We start from the raw sequence: 24153 nt of genomic DNA, 5'->3' as shown, positions 1-24153 counted from the left end.
TGCTTACACTTCAATGTGCAATTCCAGTTCGACATGAAATGCTCCATAGGCTTTTACCTAGGGTGGATTAAAGTTCTTGAAAGTACACATAGCCCTATGTTTCATTCAGCATCACCTCACTAGGTTCTGTTACAACTAAGAAGAACATTCAATGAAGGCATTCAACGAAATTAAAAGGTGGTACTCAACACAGATAAGAGGGAAATACTTTTTTTACAACATGTAATTAGACTGTGGAACTCACTGCTACAGGACATTGTTGCAGCCAAAAACTCAGCAAGATTATAAATGGGATAGGATATATGTAAGGATAACAAGAACATCCACCCACAGAAAAAAGTTTGGAAGCAATATTAAATCTCATGCTTTAGATCTTATGCCAATCTCTAGTAGAGATCAAGATGAGACCTACTGTGGTGGGGAAAATTATACCACATGTGTTTACTGCAGGGTTCTTATACCTTCCTCTGAATCATATAATACAGTCAGAGATAGAATATGGGACTAAATGGACCTCAGGTCACATCCAGTATGGCAGTTCCTATGTTCCTAACACTGTTGAAGTGGCTGTCTTACTACATTTCACGTTACTTATGCAGTGGTGTTGTAGCCGTGTCAGTCCCAGGCTACTAAAGAGACAAACTGGGTGAGGTAATATCTTTGTTGGTCCAATAAAAGATATTCCCTTGCCCACCTTATCTACTTTTCACTTTTAGTTGGGCGTTTCCTACAGGAAGTAACAATCTTGGCTACCAGTCAGATCTGTGTATGACAATTTGCAAAGCAGTCACAAGTCTTGTCTGAACATACTTACAAAACATGGTTATAGATTTGGCTTCTGGAGACAAGAATTTAGGTTCTGAGTGCCCAAACTAAGGGATGAGCACACAAGAAAACCCCTTATGGATAACACGACAATTCAGAACTTCTGAGCTCTAGGATTTGCCATCAGGTGCTGAGCTTGAAGCATGGGCCAAAGAGTAGAACAGAGCATTCTCCTTGGTAAACATAAAATATTTCATTTGGAAAGAGGTCTCTCCTATCAGATCACAGACAAAAAGTAGGTCAGAGGAGGAGTGACTGTTTCAAATAGAGAGAGGTGGCATTTCTTATTCCTAATTTAAAGAAAAAAGATGATCTTTTGGGCAGCTGATTGGAGCAGAAGGATCTTTGTATGGAAAAAAAGGTTGATTTTGATAAATTCAAAAAGTTTTCCAAAGTTTGAGCTTCAGCTCTACTAAATAGCAACTCAGTTTTCATAAACACCTACAGTATATTTTAATATCAACCTCATCTCAAGATACTGTGCTACAGTCATTGGTACTGAGATCCTTACCTTTTGCATATTAAGCCTCAGTTCTGATGTTCTTATGTTTCCATTGGCAAATCGTAGTTTGTCAAGATTTGCAACAGATTCTTCTCCGGCATTTGGTTTAATTGAGGGAACTGGTTCTCCTATTAAGGGTAAACATCTTCAGTTTTCTTATGCAATTATTTCAATAAAATCAAGATTTAATGATCCTCAGCCTGTGGCAATTTTACACAGCAATAACTATTTTTAGTTGCTTCTTTTATTTTACTTTATATTTATCTCAAAATAAGAGAGCCTGTCATTGTTTCTTGATGTGTCTGCCACTAAATTTATGTGTGACCTCAGTCAATTTACAGCCTGTCAGTATTATGCTTCAGTTTCCTCATCTGTTAAGTGCAGCTACTACGCACTTGCCTCATGGAGATGGCAAGGAGCACTTTGAGATACAAAGGAATCATTAAGACTGCAATGTATTAAACTTAGCATTTTAACTTTTGGCAGGAGATAAACCGGGATGCGTAGATTAACTAAAACATTTCAAAACAGGCTTTCCATACTACCACTTAGTATGCAGTGTTTTACAGCTTGAAAATGGTTTAAATATTAGTGCCAATTTTACGGTAAGTTTGAAAATATATTTAACTTAAATAAAAGTGTAAACAGAATGTTAATTAAGCTCAAAAGAAATACAACAGTAATTCCAGCCTTTACGGCCACATCATCCTTCATAACACTTCACATATTGTCAGAGAACACCTCACCAATAGTCACAAAGAAGAAACCAAGTTTTCTCAGTGTTACAGAAGTATGCCATCCATCCACTCACATTCTCTATTGGGTCCCAGGGGGGGATCTAAGGTCCATATTCCCAAGGTTTATAAATTATTGTGAGCTCCAGGACCCACATGTAAGCTCATTAGGGCACAAACTGATCTCTAGCACATAACTGATGGGTGAAATCTCAAACTCATACTGAGGGAGCAAGAGATGTATAGCCCAAACTGAAGTGGTAGATAAGGATAGTGTGCCATCTCTACTCCATACATAGAGAAGATACAATGGTTATCATTGCTGACAAGAAACGTGGGGAAAAGTCAGATCTCCAGCCTATAGATGGTAGGTGGAGTCACAATTCTCAGAGAAACAGGTACAGTTCTAAATAGCTACAGCTTGTACTGGAGAGTTATCGATGGGGAGGGTGAGTGACAAGAATTAAGATCAGTGTTGGTCCTGTGAACTAACAGGAATTTCTTGACTTAATTTAGATATATTTAATTATATATGTTTTGGGTTTTAAATCTGAAGTGTTCTATTAGCATTTAACTTAATCTCAACCTTAATGCTCAGAGTTTTATGGCTGGGATTTACATAATGTCCTAGACTTCAGGGAAGCATAGGAAATGAGCCTGCCATACAACCATGTTTAAATCCCATTTACTATCCAGGGTGAAGATTAATTAAGCCCCTTTAATAAGAGCTAATCCAAATCAGATTCCTAGTTTGAGTGTACATTCTTTCTGTAGCTTGGCCTAGGTACCCCTCTTCAGCCCCAGCCCACTATTTCAGTAGATGTGATTTTAGTTACAGGATTTGATATATTTACACATGTAAACTAACAGGGCACTGTGCTAATCCTTTTAAAGAAACTAGATGGAAGTGTCCTTCTGATCCACAAAATCAGAAATTATTAAAATCAAAACCTTCAGTACTAGTTTTAGAATGTATTATTTGCTTTTGGATCAAACTATAGAATCATAGACGTTACAGTGGAAAGATCTAGGTATTAAGTCAAACTGTAAATTGCCTTCCAAATTCTCAGTTATGTTGCAAACTGACATGCACCCGAAGGAACGGATATTATGTTTAGAGTTTAACATGTTGTATGTGCAAGGCTACAGCAAATGCCATAATCTCAGGACTAGTTTAATATAAGAATAAACAGTATAAGATGAGTCTGCACTGTATCATCCACCTCAAAATGTAGTATGTTGCAAGGCCTTGTTTCTTAAAACTTGTGATAACATTAGTAATGCTAAATTTTTCTTGTTTGGGAGAAAAGTTTCTCAATCATATTTTCCAGTTGCTTTGGCAGAATTATATTTTCCTGCAATTAGATGTAGTATGGCGAGTTCTTGAACAGTCAGTAACACTGCATGTTATGTACAACAGTAATAAAAAAAAGCTACTGCAATTTTTTAATAGTCTAGCTAATAGCCCTATAATTACTTGCTAAGACTTAAAGATATGAGAGCACTTTAAGGATAGGAATTTATAACAATTCATCTTGACACAAGTTAAACTTGTAGAATCTTACCAGGCTTGCACGATTCTGCAATACTAAGGGCACAAGCACGACCAAAGACCACCAAGTCCAAAAGAGAGTTTGCTCCAAGTCTATTAGCACCATGAACAGATGCAGAGGCTGCTTCACCACAAGCATACAAGCCAGGTACTACTTGATCTTTGCCATTCACATGTGTAATTACCTGTAATTTCAGAAGGAATTCACTCAACATGTTTGCAAATTCATTTGTAAAATAAAGATCACTTGTAGTACAGTGTCAACGTTTCATTTGAATGTATTTGAATGTCACTTATTTGTCTTGAAAGCATGAAGTCAAAGAAATCTAAATAGTAAGTGATAGATTTAAAGGGGGGGTGGAGGGGGAGAAGAGACTCCATGAGAATAATTTATTAATTGAAAAAAGTGCTATATAGGAATGTGGTATTAACAGTTTAATTCTTATGTTTTGCCACCATCTCAGACACAAAGTACTACAATTCACCAAAATATTTTTGTAGCAAAATTCTGAGTACAGTGGGAAGAACACTGGATCTTTTATAATGCCAGGCCACATTCACAAGGCAGAATTTTATAGCTATTTTAAAAACTGATCAAAAGGAACTAGTCCAAGAAATCAGACTGGTCCATTCACAGATTCACTCTGGCTGACGCTGGGACTGGTTGCTGCTGTTTAAATGCCAATTTTAATGGCAAACTGAAGTAACCAATTTTAGCGCAGGGATTGCAGCAGTGGCACAGATAATCCACATAACCTAAGCCCTTAATGATTTGTAGTTCCGGCCCAGCTATAATCCATTTTTAACTATACAGTACTACCCTCATCTGGATAAGCTTTCATATGGCTAATATAAAGAAATTCTGTAGATTTCATGCATATTGAAAGAATATATTTCATATTTTGCATATGGTCTCAAGTTCCAGCTCCACCTAAACAACCTGAGAACTCTGACAACTTGTTTACAGGACAAACCAAATTATGACATTTTGCAAATTTTCCTTTAACATTACTACTCTTAAGGTTATGTAATTTAACATACTTGTATGTATAAATCTAATAGCATGCTCAGTTCACACTAATTTTACAAGGAACCAAACATTTCCTTTCTACTAGAGAAAAATGGTTTCACAATATACTGATCTATGGTCGTTACCTGCCCTTTGTAGTTAGTAGGAATACCTCCCATATTGTAATGCACAGTAGGAAGAACAGGAATAGGCTCTTTTGTGACATCCACACCAGCAAATATCATAGCTGTTTCTGAAATTCCAGGGAGGCGCATTGCTAGCTGCTGTGGTGGTAAATGGTGCAACTGCAAATATACGTGGTCTTTTTCAGGGCCACAGCCCCTAATGTAAAAGGAAACATGAGTTGCAGGTTGGAATACTGGCCTCTGCAGAATTCCCTCTATATAAAAGCACCCATTTCTAAAGCACCCCGACCATATTATCTAAAAACTATCTAGCAAGACTTTGATCTTAATGAGTCATCTGCATGGTGATGTGAAGCACTAACACCAGAAAAAAAAAAATCAGAATTTAAGTCACTTTGTTTCTACTCTGTTTCGAGTAATCATTTGGGAGTTCAAAACTTAGATTTGATTCATGACCAAATTTATGCATCCTATTTAGAAAAACTAATGCATCTGGAAGCACAGAAGAGAAAAAAATAACTGACATCCTTCCTCAACTTGTGTCCACTTTAAATTTCCCCTTCACGCCACTGTCTTTCCTACCATAATCATGAGATTCCTGTATTTTAAACCAAGTTTTCAAAAAACTTCAATATAAAGTCTTCTTGTCCTCCAAAGATGTTGGTGATATAGCAAGGTAGAAGTAATTACCATACCATTTAGTGAATTATCTAGTGAATATTAAGAACTTCTGTGGTATCTTATGACTTCAGCAAAACACCAAAAAGTTATGGGTCAGATTTTCAAGAGCACAACAGCTCCTCCCACTGTTTTCAATGAGAGCTGCTGTGTGCTGAGCGTTTTTGAGAAGCTGGCCTACATGCTTTAATTTGACTACAACAAAAGAGAGACTCTGGAGATCTTTTCTGATTACCATATTAAAAGGGAGCTTGATCTCAAATTCAAGATTTTTGCCTGAAATGTACGTAAAATCTTCAGCAATCTACCAATTAAAACTGGCTGCTCAAAATGATCAAAAGACTTCCATGAACGATCAGATAACTCCCTATCTGCTTTAACACAAATGTAAAGATGTACTCATATCACAATGCCACTGAAAAATTAAACAAACCTTCCTTCACGGATTTCAATTGTCATAGAACGAGACACTACATCTCTGGAAGCCAGATCCTTAGCAACAGGTGCATATCTCTCCATAAATCTTTCACCTTCACTGTTAATAAGAATACCTCCTTCACCACGACAACCTTCTGTAATAAGACAGCCAGCACCATAGATACCTGCAAAGCAGGAAGTAGCAATGTTATGAAATATTTACATGACAACTTTGTAATCAAATTATTGTAAGAATGGAAGTATAACACAAAAGTATTTTTTAATTATGGACCCATCCATGACACAGACCTCTTGGCATAAGGTCTCCTGTTCTTTGCGAACAGCTCTCACCTCAGACCTGACAAACTCACCACATCAAACATGGCTTACAGGATGTTTATCCATAAAAGAGTAACGTGTAAGGCTACAGAAAGCTTGTAACTTGTCAAGACTCAATCACTGTGAGATGTATACAAAGATAGTATTTACAGAATAATGTATTTATACTGAAAGTATGCTTTATGGACTTGGAGTAAAAATTTAGTCACAGGGGTAATGTGTCTCAGTGATGACCCGGTCAAGCAAGAGGGAGTTATCACCCTACCTAGTCAGTCAGTGAGGTAACGCAAGGTTCTATTGTCTACCCATGCCACATTCCAGAACAGTCAATACAAAAATATCTAAGATTACTGCAAATGATTGAAACCACTTGAAGGTAAGAAGGAACATTATAGCCGCCTGGGGATCACTCTGGCTATGAATAAAGATAAAAGACAGTTTCAGTATACCGGTGTGTGGGGAAAGCCACTATGGATCAATCCACTATGGAAAACCCCTGAACGGGATTGCTTTCATGAAGGTTTAGATATGGGTTCTTGGGAAACCAGCCAGCGCCCAGCTCTACAATAGACTGAACTTTGGGGGGAAAATACACTTTATTAGATAAGAAAGCTAATTATCGATAAGTAGCGATCCAGGTTCGCATTTTATTATTTTGTTTTGTACTGTAACTACTTGTTTTCACCACTCTCTCGTTTCTAGTTAAATTCTTATTTTCTTAAACCTACCATCTCATTTTATTGTAAGTGCTCACAAGTGCTGTGTGGTTTACAGCAGTGCTTCTCAAAGCTGGTCCGCCGCTTGTTCAGGGAAAGCCCCTGGTGGTCCAGGCCGGTTTGTTTACCTGCCGCGTCCGCAGGTTCGGCCGATCGCAGCTCCCACTGGCCGCGGTTCGCCGCTCCAGGCCAATGGGGGCTGCAGGAAGCGGCGCGGGCCAAGGGATGTGCTGGCTGCCCTTCTCGCAGCCCCCATTGGCCTGGAGCGGCGAACCGCGGCCAGTGGGAGCTGCGATCGGCCGAACCTGCGGACATGTCAGGTAAACAAACTGGCCCGGACCACCAGGGGCTTTCCCTGAACAAGTGGCGGACTGGCTTTGAGAAGCACTGGTTTACAGGAAGCAGTGGTTTAAGGTAAAACTGGTAAATTGGGGTATAGTGCACCTTTGGGTGCAGACAGTCTAGAATTTCTGAGAGTAACCAGTGTCAGGAGCTGGATATCACAGGAGAAAAATGCAAAGGGCCTTGGGGATTTGAGTGCACCTATTATTAACCTGCAAAGAGAAGACAGGGCTGGCACAGCCCAGAGAAGAGTGCTTGAGTTGTTGAAAGTCTGGAGGTGTCAGGGAGCTGACACCCAGCAAAACAAGAAAGATTCTCACTCCCTGGAGGCAGGGAGTAACAAGGTGACCCACAGTCCTGGCTATCATGAGAATAGTCACACCATTGAATACTCCAAAGTTAACGTTTTAAATTGTTTTCTATTATATTCCACGTTGGGCCTCAATCCTCGTCCTCAAAAAGACTGTCTAAAATTTACATTTGTGATCTCCTGCCAAAGAAGGATTTTTGTACCAAATGCGAGGTTTAAAAAAAAAAAAAAAAAAAAAGCCACGATTTGGACAGTTACAACAGAGACTTTTCAATTGTTAAAGTTGACCTTTGTGAACATCATCCCTCAAACTGTCTAAAATCAACTGTTTTATTTATCTGTCCCAAAAGGCAATTAGTACTTTGAACATTTTTCCTGGAAGGGTGGTGAGTTACTTTGGGACTTGCTCACTATGATCATGTGAAATAGTGTCTCAGTGGAGCTTGTAAACTCTGCAAGGTCTCAATGTTTATGAACACCCTGTTGCCTGAGGACTTAACTCAGAAACCAGACTGGATACGATCAAGGATTTTATGACTGTTTGCAGCTCCACTACTACAGCTGTAAGGAAGGAGGAGGAGTGCAACAGGTATGCTTCTATGGCTCCCTGGGTCACCTGAGGAGTGAAGATTAGCTTAGTGAGTCTTGTCTTCTCTTCCCCCAAACTTAGCAAGACCCACTTGATCATCTTCACTCCTCAGGGTGATCCTGGGAAGTGAAAGTGTTGGCTGATTAACAAATTTAAGGAATACTGACATTGATAATTCAATAACTTAAATAAACTATGAAGGTTCTTTGACCAAAAAAAGCCTTAAAAAGTGATAAATGATGGTAAATATAATATATGTATACACAATGAAATCTTGTTATAACATTATAGTTATAACGCCTTTTAAAGTTAGGAAATTCAAAGCTCCAGAAAAACTTTACATCCACTCTCCAGATATCCAAGAATGACCATTTTACTCAGCTATCACCAAGTAACCATACCTCATCCACCTTTCCAATATGGACCATAAACCTTCATTACCCATACATTAAGTACAGGTCCATGACTAGATATAACCAATAGTCCCAAAGACGCACTGTCCCTCACTTCAACACCAACAGCTAGTTTCTTACTTTCCATAAACATTTTCTACAATTCCAGTATAAAAAGGCAGCCCAATAGATTTCCATCTACCCCAAAAATGCAGTTGCTGGAAGACTCCACAATATTTCAATATACCTTCCCCTTCCCACTCACAGTGCAATTCATATATATAGCCAATTTACACAGTAGGTATGTCCCTGCACCTTCTGAAATCACAAAAATGGCACTACAATATACTTATAACAAGCTTGGCAGGATTCAATTTAAATTGTTAGTTGTCAGTAAACGTTTATTTCACCTGACACACAGAAATCAATGAAAAATATATCCATAGGTAACAGTTGGCAAACACAGCCTCTCCCTCACCTAGGACCTACAAGGATTCATGTCATGGGCCCTGCAATCATGCAGGCAGCTTTCTACAGTCCTGCTGTTATGGCCCCACACCTAGGGGTATAGAAGCTGTTCCCAGGCAGGAACCGCTCAGCAGCTGGGTTGGCCTCTCCTGCAGCTGGGGGCTAGTCATCATGGCTCTAGCCAGCAACCTCTGCTCTCCCTACCAGGATCATAGCTTTCTCTGCACTATTCGCCTGCAGGGATCCAGTGTCACTGGCTCCACAGGGAGCCCTCTGCAGCTCTGTTGTCATAGCCCTGCTCTCTCACTCATTGGCAGGCAGCAGGGCTCTCCCCAGCAAGAGCCCTTCAGCAGCGGTGTGGCCTTCTCTACAGCAGGGGGCTCATCCTCCTCCTTACATCCCTGGACAGGGATCTCTGCTCCCTGGGCCAAGACCGCGGACTCCCCTACACCTTCTACCTGGGTCTCTCCGACCGCTCGGCCACATAGAGAGCCCCCTGCAGCCCTGCCCTAGCCCCAACCCTAAGGCTCCCCTTAATTTCCCACAACTGGGAAAAATGAAAATTGTTTAATAAAAATTGATATTAATAGTCAAAAATTCAAAACAATAAAAATCAAATTCTGCCAAGTCTGCTTATATACATTCAGTTCACTGGTCAAGCATCATGAGGAGCATGGACACTACATCAAAGGCAAACTTATGTGCAGATCCTTAACTATGAAGATCTTGACTTCAGTTATTAGAATGTCTTTAATCAATACTGTATTTCTGAAATTTAATCTCATTTCTTTAGGAATTATCAACTGATTTCTTGACGCTAATGCTTCCCAAGATTAAGAAACAAATCTAGTGTACAACCTAAGATTTAAAAAATGAAAGGAATAATTCATTTTTGTTATTTTAAAGCTAGAGAAGTGGAGGCACTAGACTACAATTTTGAAACATGAACCTAAATTTTAATGAAGTAACTATATTTGGTACAGTGTTTAAAGCCCAAAATTAATTGCACGGAAGTTTATACCAAAATGTACAACTTAAGTACTTTTTATACAACAGTTGAAGTATCTCCCACTTTACTTCATAAGACTCCTGAATTCAGGATTCTGTATTTTTCCCTACAATAGTTGCAGACATCAAAAACATCTAAATAAGTTTAATGAATGTCAATTCCTTGCTCCATTTAGTTGCTTGCAATATTAAATGTTGCAGGGGAACCTGCAACTTGAAACTGGATGTTAAAGGTGAGCTGAAAAGCTTTTAACATGCTTAAGACACTACACCTCTTAAATACTATAAAACTGTGAGGCTTAATATTTCAGAGATGTTATTTTTTGAATACTTCAAATTCCTAGAAAACAGAGTGCCTTTCTAGTCTTATACTGTACCTGTAGGGTGGAACTGTACAAACTCTAAGTCCTGGCAAGGAAGGCCAGCTCGTGTGACCATAGCTGTGCCATCACCTGTGCTGGTATGAGCAGATGTGCAACTGAAGAAGGTGCGGCCATACCCACTAGAGAAAACATTTCAAAAATTAAAATTTGTCTGCAATATTTTCCTTAAGAAATCAGTAGAGAATTAGTAAGATTTCATTAGGATGTTTAGCTTATTCTCTGCGCTTTGTGCAACGGCAGATTTACAATTCAACTAAAGCAGAGGACTTTCTGCATAGCATTCAGTCAGCCACTGTACTCATTTAATCACACATATTAAGCTTCTCGCTAATTTAAATTTAACCTAATGTGAACAAAACTGATAGGTTGTCTGCTGTGCAACTTGACCAAGTGGAGGATCATCTAGCTCAACTAATATCTGAAAAATAACTTGAGGCTAGTAGGTGAAAGAGGAATAGCACCACACTTCCTCTAGAATTGCTAACCAGGGTTCCTTTCAAAAGTTGTCAGTGGAATTATGTCCCACTAATGGGGTCAATTTTTTGAGAGAGGAATCATGTGGCATTTTCCCCTCAGACACACATTGTTTTACTTTGGGCCAGTGATTTGGCTCTCCTCAATTAAATACCAGAACTGTGTTTTTTTTCTGAGAACGGTGCCTTTCTTCATGCAGAGTTCTTTCAGGAAGATAAGTTCTTTCTCCTCTGTTTCTTATTTCCATGACACTACCTCAAGTACACAAGTTTAATGAGACTAGTGCTGTTAGCAACTTCTGGCAGGAACAGCATACTACAATGCCCAAGGGAGATAAAAATAATGTAAAACCAGGATTGTACATATAAAGGTGCAATTTCCACAGCTTGAAATAAAGTTTAGACAAAATTTCCAAACTCGATTGCGTAAATTCTGGCAACTAAATTCATTTCCCCCCCCCCCCCAAGGTAAAAAAGTGTCTTGATTTTCCAGAGGTTCTGAGCATATGAAGCTCCTATTGACTTTAACAGGATTGGAATTGCTCAATATCTCTGAAAAAAATCAATTCACTTATATAGGGGCCTAATTTAAGGCACCCACATTATGCAACCACCAAACACGAAGTGTGCTTCTCTGCACAAACTCAGTATTATTCCATTTATTCTAGAGTTGCTGATCTAAACTTAACAAGGAGATAAAAGACTAACACAGAAGCAGAAGAGGGCAGGACCGACAAAAGAGAACAGAGAGGATCAGTTTCCTCAAAATTAGGATCACATCATTTTTGCACCAAAATTACATGGGTCACCACAATTCGTCTTTTAGTGATCCACTAGATTTCTGTTTGTATTTTCTGAATATATTTTGACACACCGGGAGCAGCTACACTTTCGGTTTTTTTTCTTTTTCTTTTTTTTTTAACTTCAACATAATTTTATATCACATTACCCAGTGGCAATAACAGTGTTCTTTGCTCTTAAACGATGTATTGAGCCATCTTCTATGCAAAGTGCAATAACTCCACGACATTCTCCATTTTCCATCAGGAGGTCCAAGGCAAAATACTCAACAAAATAGCTGGTATCATATCTTAGGGACTAGAAAAGAAAACATTTTCAATAGTTAAGGAACATGCAAAAGCTAAACAATTTTTTCCCCCACAGCCTCGTTAAAAAGTGCTTAGTTACATAAGAATAAAATCAGACTCAGTTCTCATGGAAACTATTATCCAGATAAGCCTGTATGCAGAAAGTCTGCGGCTCTTTTAGGATAATGGTGTTCTAGAAAATACAGAATGTTTAGATTGGACAGGCCATGTTTCATTACCAAACCATTTAAAGGAATAGTCCCTCATCAAATTTGTCTGAAAATGTTGTACTTATCATTGGTATAAGTAACAACCAAGGTAGATGAGAAAAATTCCATGTTTCAGTTTACTTTGTGTGGTTGACAATACCTGGTACATGGCGAGTCTCACTTCCTGATCTCTTTCAGTTCCTGTCCCATGCACTAGCCTATTACCCCTCAAATTACCCCGGGGGAAAGCTCACTTCACACTTCTTCAAGCACTATAATAGGGTGTTAACAGGACCAAAGAGTACCTGCAGCTGGGCAAGTGGACTATGGGCATTTCCTTCATCTTGGAAGAAGCAGATAGCACCTAAAAGCAGGTGCCCCATCTCTCTTCAGCCCCCATACATTTATCTATATTATGGTTCCACATACAGGCCTCATTCAGGATAGAGAGGAACAATTAGCTAAGCCTCTGTAAAGAGTGCATAAAGTACACTGGTTGTTAAGTCCTTACTGAAATTAGGTCTAAGGGCCACTTACTAGTTCTTAATACTCTGGATATTTGTTCATCTTTTATGGCCTTGCACTAGGAGGTGGACAGGACCTATTAACTAGAGCTGTGGTCACCAGTAGAGGCTGATGAGACAAGCTCAGGCAGCTTGGTGGTCGCATTTTTGCATTGCCAGAACCACACCTACCCTCCAAGTTTCCCATACTTGCTGTGAGGGTGGATGGAGGCTGATCTTACTTGCTACCTCCCTGTTGCGGTGCTCTGTCACTCTGGCCCAGTTTTTTCTTGGCCCATGAGAAGGTCTAGATGGAACTCTTCCTGGGACTGGCCAAGGGGTGGGTGAGTGGTTGTGGCGGGAGGGGCAATAAGTGAGTGCGTCATGGCACAGCAGCAAAAGGAAGAGAGTGCTTCCTCTGGCCACAAAATTTGCAGAGCTTACTATCTATGCATTCTCTCCAGGAAGAAGTGCAGGAAAAGCAGATTCTTTTTTCAGCCTTCTTCTGTTTCTGTCACGCTGATATCAAGCAGAAGCATGCCATGGGAAAAAAGGAGGTCTGGGATCAAGATTAGGAATTCTCCTGGATTCCTTGCTGACTCTAAACTCTCATATAGCAGAGCCCACAAGTTAACAGCACTATTAATTTTAACAAGTTTTTTAAATGCCTATAGTAGCCATTAGTTAAAAACAAAAGTCAAGCTCTGTTTCCCATTTCACAGTCTCTTACCCTGCCATACAGGGTATGCAACAGTGAGTGTCCTGTCCTGTCCGCGACACAACAGCATCGATGAGCCTGTCCCCCTTTCCCAAACTGAAGGCTCTGTCCACCAAAGGCACGCTGATAGATCTTCCCTTCTTCTGTTCTGCTAAATGGCATTCCATAGTTTTCCAGCTGTTGAGCCCAAACAAAGTATTAGAGATATAGCTGTGGACTTCAACAACAGGCAAGTTACTGTTAGGGATGTAAAATGTTAACCAGTTAATTGATAAGCATTAGTCTTACCAGTTAACCTGCCTTAACTGTTAACCTGTGGGCCAGCCAGCTGGCCAGCCGGAGCAGCCCTAGCCATGCCAGCCCTTTAATCAGTTTAAAGTATTAAAAAATATTAATAAAACAGTTAACGGTTAACTTTTTAAACAATATTTACATCCCTAGTTACTGTTATGGTTGCTTTGTAACACTAATAAACCTACCACCCACCCTCAAGAAGGCAACAAAGAAAGGAGTTTCTCTTTATACAAAGTTTACTATTCCAGTCTAATATCTGTATCATTAAAATGTCACTATGGATACTGATTTGTGTTGCAGATAATTATAATTCAAATAAACTTCAATATGAATAATTTCACCTCTACAACTGCAGCAGGTGCCTCCTCAGTCATGTAATGAATGGCATCCTGGTCTCCCAGCCAATCAGATCCTTTCACGGTGTCATAAAAGTGCCATCTCCAGTTATCTTCCTCCATGTTTCCCAAAGCAGCATTGATCCCTCCCTGAAAATGAAAAATATATTTCCCCAAAGTGACATTTGAAATGCATAATTTCAAAAGCCAGTTCATTTCTCAATCCTATTAAAACACACAATATTAAATATGTAAGACAACGGACAAATTACTTTAAAATCAAATTTATGTACTGTGCCATTTATACAGCATACAAACCTGAAGAAACGGTGTAACCTCAAACACATATCTCTGTCACCAAAAGAAGTTAGTTTAATAAGCGCTATTACTTAACCCACCTTGTCTCTCATTTATACAGTAGAAATTATGAGTCTTTATCAACTTCCCAATGGTTAACATCTCATTCCTTTTAGGGTAAAACATTTTGTACAGCAGAATAAATTACAACACTGTACACACTTAAACAACAACTGAAATCATAAAATGGAGTGGCATGTTAATACAACAAAAAATAATAAAGCCATAGAATAAAAGTCAAACATATACAATTTTCCTAAACTGTTTTACTTAGATCCTAACTTCCATTTTTACTAATCATAACGTGGGACTGAAATTCAGTCAACTTATGAATCATAATACTCTATACATAAAATCTGTGTTATGAAAATATCAGTATTTTAATATCAAAATAATTATATTTAAATTCTTACCTGTGCAGCAACAGTATGGGATCTGGTAGGGAACAGCTTTGTAACACAGGCTGTATTAAATCCAGCCTCCGACAAACCAAATGCAGCCCGCAAACCTGCCCCACCAGCACCCACAACGACAGCATCAAATTCATGGTCCACTACTGGATATTGTGTAGAAATCTGAGGAGAAAGATTACTGAATTAAGATCATAAGTCAAATGATTATAGCTCAAGCAGTGTCAGTTTAACTACTTTATGCATTTTTTTTAATGTATACTGGAGGATATATAGCAAGTTTCTCAAACTGTGCATTATCACTGATTTTACCTGCATCACAAGCTTAGCATAGTGTAAATGAATCATTTAAGTAGGTTCTAGTCAATGCAGTATGTATTACTAAAGTCAACACATGATCCATTTTAACGATTCATTGCCCCTACTGAAACGTTCTTCAACCAAAAAAAAAAAAAGTATACATGAAACCAGAACTCTGATAATCCAGTTCTATTCTCTTCTTCCAAATTCCAGAAACATTAAAAATATACACTGTCTCATAGATAAACATGAACTTACCGAATCAGAAACTTTAGCAGATGCATTCTTCTTTCCATAGACAGTAAAGTGAAAGTTACGTGTAAGAGCCTGGCAAGCTGCTGGCCACTGTTGAAACATGTTCAAAATTATGTAAAATGTTCTAGTTTACAAATGTTTTATGAGGCAGATTCCCAGAATTTCCAGTTATACAATGTCTAAAACAAATATGCTTTACTTCTGAATGTAATTTGTTATACATATCGCTAAAGAATATTGGATTCATATAATTTTAGGGTAATTTGTAGGGGGAAAGTCCTGCTTATTCCTAAATACAGGATGTGACAGACACGAAATCCACCCAAGATTTTTTAAAAAAATAGAGTAAACTCTGCACAGCACAGCCTACAACACACACACTATTATAATTCCTGTGTTGACCCCCTACTTCTCTACCAACACATACTTGTAGGAGCTGGATTTTATAATGTACTACAAGAATTAATGTATGATTTGATTTCATCCTGTCAGCCACCCTTTTTGAATAGCAGAAAGGAATGACAGACCAGAACAATCCTTATGACTTATTACGGTCACCCTTTTGTTTTAGGATAAGTTATAATGTCTACTATGGTTTCCTATATGTATTACAAATTAGGCACTCTAGTTAAATATACATTTCGTTTTAAGGTTTTAGTAAGTAAGAGACAGGATTCTCTATTGTGTCTATGTTAAGTAGATTAGAGGAACATTGAAGGCCTGGGTCTCAATGTAAATTGTCTTGGTTATTGACTGTAAAACTTAGCAAGGTTTAATTTGCAATGCTTTTTTGCTAGATATAAAATACTACTGTTTGTATTCTCAGTCTGTTTGTGTGAAGGAGGAAGGTATGCATCAGGAAAAGATAAGCTGTGAAGGCCATTGTTATAGCCAGAGTCAAGGAAGAAGGAGTGAAGAGACTTAAAGGACATCAAAGAATCATCAATGCACATCCATAATGAAGGGCAGATTGACGACCCTGAGGTGAAGGCTGGCACCCCTAAGGACAATTGATTAAATTGGAACAAAGGACAGGATGACCCTCTCGGAGGTGTATTGGAATGTTTTACACCAATTAAGAAGTAACCTGTCACAAACTGACAGCAAAATCCATAGGCTTCAAACAAAGAAAAAAACCTATAAGAACAGGGTGCTTGGCCATGGGACTTTGGGTTCATCTTGCCACACTCCAGGAGCATCGGATCGCGACCAATAGAGCCCCGCTCCCCTCTGCAACCAATCTGGCTGGCCACTAGATTGATCCAGACTCTGGACTGGTAACTATAAACATCACTGCAGGACTATGTGTGTATGTGTGTGTGTCTAAAAAGCATATGCCAACTGTTGTATTTTCAATAAATGCTGTGTATTTACCTTCCTCTATAAAGATCCCGTGTGCTTTGTATGAGCATAACATACTAACCAGCTAAAACAAGACCAATCTGCATATACTCTGACAGACAACTGTTTTTAAGCCTGGGGTAATATGAGAAGGTTTTTGAGACCGAACAGTATGAAAAAAAAAAAAAATCACAGCTATTTCACTTTTGTTAAGTAGTTTGGACTATTTTGTAATGTCATCTCAAACTGTTTTGTCTAGAGTCACCAAAATTGGTTTATTTTGTTGGCCACAGCAAGGCGTGAGACCTTTGGGAGGGTGGATGGTTATTTTTAAAATTATTCAATAATGTGTTTTGTTTTTTCCACAGGAGGAACCTGAACTCTTGAGGTATTATGCATATATTCTAACATACATAAGGTCTGTCCCAAGAAAGGGTGCCCAAGGTCAGGTGTAAGTGGAAGTCTTAACTACTGAAGAGAGACTTGAGGAGCAGGGAGCGTCAAGTGTAGGACATGCCAATATCAGTAATCACAAATCTCCTTTTGTTACAAAGGTGAAGCATTTCAGATTTCAAGCAGTAATGCTCTCTATAGCTCTGCTCAGATTCCTATGTTTTCCACCTTCTAGAAGTAGTATTTTTGATTAACCAAAGCACCTCTACATCCTATACAGTCTACACATGTGTCAGGTGTTTCCTTGGTGGAAATTCTACACTTCCCAAATTTTCAAATGATACAAACTTGAGAAGACGCACACACAAAGGAAGACAGAACTAATCTACAATGTGAACTGGAGAGGTTAGAGTAGCAGGAACTACAATGCAACAAAGATTTGGATTGATATTGTAAAATCATTTAAATGACTTAAAGGTTGACCTTTAAACAGATGTCATGACACAACCTTAAGGATAGGAGTGCTCCAGTGCCACTATAACATGAACCCTATACAAGAAAGGTAAGAGATACTGATACCAGAGGTAAGAAATATTTTTAAAGAAGATTCAAGGTCATCAAAAGGCATTCAGAAAAAGATTTTTATGGGGATGAACTTTGGAACTCTCCCATTAGTCACTGCACTTTTTTTGTATCATTAACTAGCTATATGTTAATGAACTAGATGAAAGGTTTCTAATTCCTTGACTATAAGATGGTCATTTAGGTTTGGAAGAGTGAAGCAACTAAACTGAGCTTTACCAAACCAAAGAAAAAGAATAGCACAAATACCTAGTATCTTGAACAAAGACTGGAACCAACTAGAAGTGAAAGCATGTCAGTAACAACGATGGAGATGTTTTATAATGTGGACTAGTTTCCATTGCAAAACAGAGTGAGATCAAACTCATTTCCACTGGAAGCCTACAGAAGAATGTGCATCCTGATCCCTGATGAAAGAGAGCTACTCCATTAGTCACTATACAATTATCCTCTTAATCACTGTCTTTTAGAATGGATTTTAATTTTTTTTTAAAGAATAGCAAAGGAATATTTCATTTGCAAAATGTACTAGGATACACTGAAAACAGGACACAGTGTAAAATGTTTCCAGTATTGTTGTAGCTGTGTTGGTCCCAGGATAGGAAAGAAACCTGGTGGGTGACAAAATATCTTTTATTGGACCCACTTCTGTTGGTGAAAGAGAGAAGCTGTCGAGCTACACCGAGCTCTTCTTCAGGGCCAGGTCTACACTACAGACCTATGTTGGTATAAATACGCTGGTCAGGGGTGTGAAAAAAAACAAACAAAAAAACCTGTGTAGACAGCACTACATCAGTGGGAGAGCTTCTCCCGTCAACACAGATACTAGCTCTCAGGGATGTAGATTAACTACACCACTGAGAGAAGCTCTCACGTTGGCACAGTAGCATCTTCACTAAAGTGCTACAACGGCACAGTTGCGCCACTGTACGTGGGCAAGATACTCAGGGTAAGTCTACAGTAAAAATGCTGCATTGGCGCAGCTGCATAGCCACTGTAGCAATTTAATGAAGATGCTCTACGCTGAGCCAAGAGGTGGTAGCTATGTCAGTGGGAGAAGCTCTCTAGCGCTGTATATACAGAGGTTAGCTCGATATAACTACATAGCTGAGGGGTGTAAATTGTTCACACCCCTGAGCAACATAGTTATAGGGATATAGGTCTGTATTGTAGACCAGACTTCAGATTGTCACAGCTGAATACAAAGTGGCAAGGATTGTTAAGCATAAAGAGTTAACACATGTTGTAAGGAACCATTCAAAATGAAATGGCAGTTAACACCTCTGCAGTCACAGGACAAAGCTGGTCCAATAAAAGGTATTACCTTACCTGTCTCTCTCTCTCTCTGTGTAAAATACATAGAGCAGCAGTTTTCTTGGCTCCAAAACCTAGCTTCAGATATATAGTTATATTGCAGTATTCCACTATATTTTACTGTGTACTTTTATTTGCTTAGATAAAATAACATAACTTTACCTTTTATTGCTCAGAGTGATTGATAGCACAGCTTTACTGCGCAGAAAGAAAACTCATAACTGGCAAACAAGCAATTCCAAGCAGTTTATTTCTTGCTTTGTTTTAATAAAGGTGACAAGCAAATATTTTTGAAGACTCCACCAACTATAAAATGTATTAACCACCTAAAACACAGGAGGAAGTTAACTGACCTATTTTCCTCCTTTTATAGGTTTTAACACCCAAACCAATGAACTGTAACTACATGACATCCCAACACAAGCTTCTGCCTCAGAATCAGGGTCTTAGTTGACAACATAATATCCAACATGGAAGTCTAGGGCAGGCTGGAAAGTCTGAATCCTGATGTTCAAGAAAAACCCACAATACTGTGCAGTTTTGAAACATTGAATATCCTTATTTTACAGAAACACTTTGCTACATGACACAGTAATTAAGTGCCTTCTACAGTACAAAATTAAGCCAACCTAATTTACGTCAGCATACAGCCATCATGCTAATTACATTGCCTGTGCTTATCTACACTTTGCTCATACCAATGGTGCGCATGCTCACCAAGAGCGCTTACACCAATTAATTGTCATCGTGAGATGGCTTCTGAAAGCCAGCAACAGTCGATGCAAGTAACCCAGTGTCTACACCAGGGGTAGGCAACCTATGGCACGCATGCCGAAGGCGGCACGCGAGCTGATTTTCAGTGGCACTCTCAGTGCCCAGGTCCTGGCCACCTGTCCAGGGGCTCTGCATTTTAATTTTATTTTAAATGAAGCTTCTTAAACATTTTAAAAACCTTATTTACTTTACATACAATAGTTTTGTTATATATTATAGACTTATAGAAAGAGACTTTCTAAAAACGTTAAATGTATTACTGGCACGCAAAACCTTAAATTAAAGTGAATAAATGAAGACTCGGCACACCACTTCTGAAAGGTTGCCAACCCCTGGTCTACACTGACACTGTGTTGACCTAACTACATTGACATTGATTCTATGGCTCTCGTGGAGGTGGAATTAAGGCAGAGTAGCAGGTGACTTATGTCAGTGGGAGCAAAATTTTAGGCTTTGTTTACACAGAAACTTTGTTGGCAAATCTTTTGTCGTTTGGGGTGTTAAAACACCCCCCCCGAACAACAAAAGTTTTACCGACAAAAAGTGCTGGTGTGAACAGCGCTTTGTCGGCAGGAGCGCTCTCCTGCCGACAAGCAGCAGCTACGGTGCGCGCCTTTTAGTGGCACGGCTTGGCTGTAGTAGCACGGCTTGGCTGTAGTAGCACAGCCGTGTCATTAAAAGCTGCGTAGTGTAGTAGATGCTTATATAGTTAGGTCGACGTAAGCTGCCTTGACATCTACCTAATTCTGTAGTGTAGACCAGGCCTAGGTTTTAAGTCAATTATGCGCCAATTATCTCACACTGTAGTTTTTGGAACTTTTAGTTTGCATTTCCAAAAGTAGGTAGATTTTCAAACTATTTGCAAGTCAATACAATCCTAACCACTGTGGGGACCTTCCATCTGTACAGTTTGCAAACATTCATAATATTTTCCCCTGAATTAGGAGGCTCTAGAAATGGGATAACAAAATTAACTGTTTAGCAAGTTTGTTTTCAACATTTTCCTGTTCATCAGAACTGCTGAAGCTCAGATTTCTGAATACAAATTATAGCTGTGGTGGTGTTCCTCCTAATTTAAAATGCAAAATGTACGTATGAACATTTCTGCAGTATATTCTCTGGGGTCTTTGTTCAGAAACATGCTGCACAGAAGCCTACAGAACAAGGATGAAGATCTCATCAGAATATCTCACTTCATATTCACTGGCTGCACAAACCCTGAGTTAGTGGACAGTCCAAATTATGAAACCTTTGTGTATCATACATACAACTAGAAATGGGGGGCATGACTATACAGCAAAGAAAAACCTGCGACTGGCTCATGCCAGCCGCAGGTGTCTAGTTGCTGTGTAGACATACCTGGGGAATACTCAGGAAAAGTGATAATCCGTTCCATGAGTTATATTTGCATACTAGTTCTGAAGTAGGTAAGTATTATCAATATGCATTTTTCACCATACCTAATACTTCAATGTCCCACGAATTTTTTGTTTTGGCCATTTTCAAAATTAACCTATGTAAAGTTTCATTTATAACCAAATAAATTTAACAAATGAAAAGATATGTAAAAACAAGAGCATTTAGTTACTCAATTGTGATTTTAAGACATACAGTAACCTTTTATATAACAGAACATTATACAACACACTCTAAGCATCCAATTTACTGTACTAACATTCTTTATTATTTTTGGCTCCCTTGATATTATGTAAATTCAAAACAGCAGGGCTCCAACAACAAAGAAAGGTAGGCAAGGCTTCAAAAATGTTTTATTATTCCTGTTTGCCTAAACACTACAATTCAATCTTTCCCCCTCTTCTAGCAAGCTCCTTTCCCTCCTTCTCCCAACAGGTGTGAGGACAGTCTTCCTCACTGCCTGTTCCACGCAATGGTAGAAGTTGCTGCCCCTGCTCCTATACAGGAGACTTTTTTCCTCCCAGCTTGTCCTTTGCACTCTGAGCTAGGGACTGAGACGCTGTCAAGACGAGGAAGGGGACAAGCTGAAAGGCAGAATGCCCCCATATAGCTGAGAAAAAGGACTCTGCTTAACCAGCCTAACTCCTCAGCAATAACTAGGAAAGCATCCTCCAGCAACAGGCAGGAAACATATGTCCTGTTCTAACACATGCCCTTGCCTTTTTTTTTTGCGCGCGCGCTCCTCTGCAGCCAGGCAGAAAGGCATGGGGAGTGACTCGTAGGCCACCCTGCTTCTCTTTATTCTATCTCTAAAGTCAAAATTTTGGAGTTCCATAAAATTCAGTGGAAAATGTTATGGACCACTACATTAAGACACATATTTCCTTCCTATTTATTTCATTCTTTCATATAAAAGCTTTAAAAATCAATGCATTCAAGTCACTGGCTCATTTTCAATATTTCTCACTTATGTCCATCAGTTCTTTTCAATATTAGTTTTGAGTGAGTATAAAAGTTTTGGCTGCAATAGGAAAATTGCAAAGCAAAACTGAAACTGTAATTAAGCACATATCCCTATGCAAAATGGCTCCACTATTTAGGCTGTGGCAGAACCTAAGTCCAGAAATAAGTTTTAGCCTTTTTTAAATCAGTTTTTCCCCTTTGGAAATCATCTCTGTACTTCTTTGTTCTTCTTGTTCAGAATGCAAAATTCCAAGAACCACAACTGTCACTGAAATAAATATTATTTATGATACCACAGAATGACATGTTTTGAAACATCTTCAGTTAACCAGAGTATCTAGAAACTTTCGGAGCAGAAAACAATTTAAGAAAAGTTAGATGAAGCTATTTGTCACTCAACAGCCTTTCCTACCCACCCACCCACCAATCTGGCTAGTGGAGACGCAGCAGGGTCCTGTGGTCAGGGCATAGGCCTGGGAGTTAGGAGACCTTACACAAGTCATTTTTCTCTGTGCCTCAATATCCCCACCGCCCTGTTTATTTAGATTGTTAATCTGTCTTGGCAGGAACTGTATCTCATTTTGTTAGTTACTGTTCCTAGCACATAAAGGGGTCCCAATCCTACTTAGAGCCTCTAGGTACTACTGTAATAAATAGTAATAGTGCGGTCATTCACCACAGAAGTTTCTACTAATGAAAGGGCTAGTTACCCTGCCTTTGTTAATTTCAGTGTGACAATGGAGTAAAAATAAGACAAGAACTAGCTCACTGCAGGTGGAGGAAAGAAAGTGAGGGGGGAACGAGAAGCATCAAGTGTAGTTTCAGGGGAGCTGGGATGCACATTATCTGTTTTCATATATAATGCCTTGCTTTATCTGCTCATAGACCAGTTATTATAAACCCACTCCAAACACTTTAAATGTATGTAACTTTCAAATATTTGTTCATAGAAAAATACTATTAATTCATTTAAAGCAACTGATGAGATACTCTATACTCCAATAAAACCTCATACACATTGCCTTTTTGTTTAATAAAACACCAGGCTATTTAAAAGAGCCAGGCCATGTTGGTCTGCTTCAGGATACTGGAGTTTCTTTGAAAGCCTTTCTACTAACACACCATCACGACTGCCGTATTCCTCTGCCCACTTTTTTAATAAGGCTGCTAAAAAAAAAAAAAAAAAGACACTGCGTCTCAAGAACTAAACTCCTGCCACTGAATCCCTGGTACCTGAGGTCAAATCCCAAGGAGATACCACAGGAACAGAGTGTACAGGCACACAGGCCTTTGAAATTAAGAACCTTAGAGGTGTCAATTGTCAACCTGCTCAAACAGAGGCAAAAGGGGTACTGGGGAGGCAGAAGGCCAGTGGACAGGACACCACGCTGCGGGCTGGGTTCTATGCCTGGCTCTGCCTCCCACCAGCTGGATGACCTTGGGCAAGTCACTTCACCCCGCAGCGCCTCGCTATTCTCCCCCACCCTTTGTCCATCTTGTTCCTGTCTATTCAGACTGGGGGCGGGCGACGGGATGGGTGGCAACTAATGCCAGTGTCAGCAGAGAGTGCTGGGCCGGCCCCTCTCGCTGCAAGGGCACCCGGAGGGGGAAAGGGGCTTTAACACCCCAGGTCTGATCTTCGGGCTAGGCTAACTCAGGCACGAGGCACCCGCGGCAGCCCCGCCCCAGCAGCACAGCCACGACGGAGGAGGGGCCGAGCCGGCGGCCTCTTGCCCGCAGGGGAGGGGGACTACAGGGGGAGCGGGGCAGCGCGTGGCTCCCCCCACCGCCGCGCGCGCGCGCTAGGCGAGCCGGTTAGACACATCTGCGAGGCCCCCCGCGGACTGACCAGCTCCCGCCCCGCGAGACGCCAATCCAGACCCCACCCTTCTGCAGGCGCTGGCTGCCCGCGAGGCGGGGCGCACTCACCGCTCCCGCCGGGGGTCGGAACAGCCGCTTCGCTAACCCCCGCGACGCCGCGCCAGCTGACGCCGCCATTTCGCCCTGTCTGGAGAGTC

The 24153-nt window shown here is 39.8% G+C and overlaps 1 protein-coding gene across 1 annotated transcript in view; it reads right to left on the bottom strand.

Annotated features, from left to right (window-relative positions):
- SDHA (succinate dehydrogenase complex flavoprotein subunit A) overlaps positions 1-24145 on the bottom strand; it is a 29731-nt gene extending 5586 nt beyond the window's left edge. Inside the window, exons 1-11 of the mRNA XM_065398108.1 lie at positions 24065-24145; positions 15356-15442; positions 14801-14962; positions 14037-14180; positions 13414-13578; positions 11833-11981; positions 10405-10529; positions 5880-6048; positions 4769-4964; positions 3627-3798; positions 1337-1455 (exon numbers count right to left, since the gene is read on the bottom strand). Coding sequence (XP_065254180.1) covers positions 1337-1455; positions 3627-3798; positions 4769-4964; positions 5880-6048; positions 10405-10529; positions 11833-11981; positions 13414-13578; positions 14037-14180; positions 14801-14962; positions 15356-15442; positions 24065-24133 — 1557 coding nt within the window. The 5' untranslated portion in view covers positions 24134-24145. The remainder of the gene's footprint in view (positions 1-1336; positions 1456-3626; positions 3799-4768; positions 4965-5879; positions 6049-10404; positions 10530-11832; positions 11982-13413; positions 13579-14036; positions 14181-14800; positions 14963-15355; positions 15443-24064) is intronic.
- Between the last annotated feature and the right edge of the window lie 8 nt (positions 24146-24153).

This window comes from Emys orbicularis, chromosome 2 (assembly GCF_028017835.1).
Source record: "Emys orbicularis isolate rEmyOrb1 chromosome 2, rEmyOrb1.hap1, whole genome shotgun sequence".
NCBI lineage: Eukaryota > Metazoa > Chordata > Testudines > Emydidae > Emys > Emys orbicularis.
The sequence above is the reverse complement of the archived record's forward strand: the minus strand, read 5'-3'. Positions and strand labels throughout refer to the sequence as shown.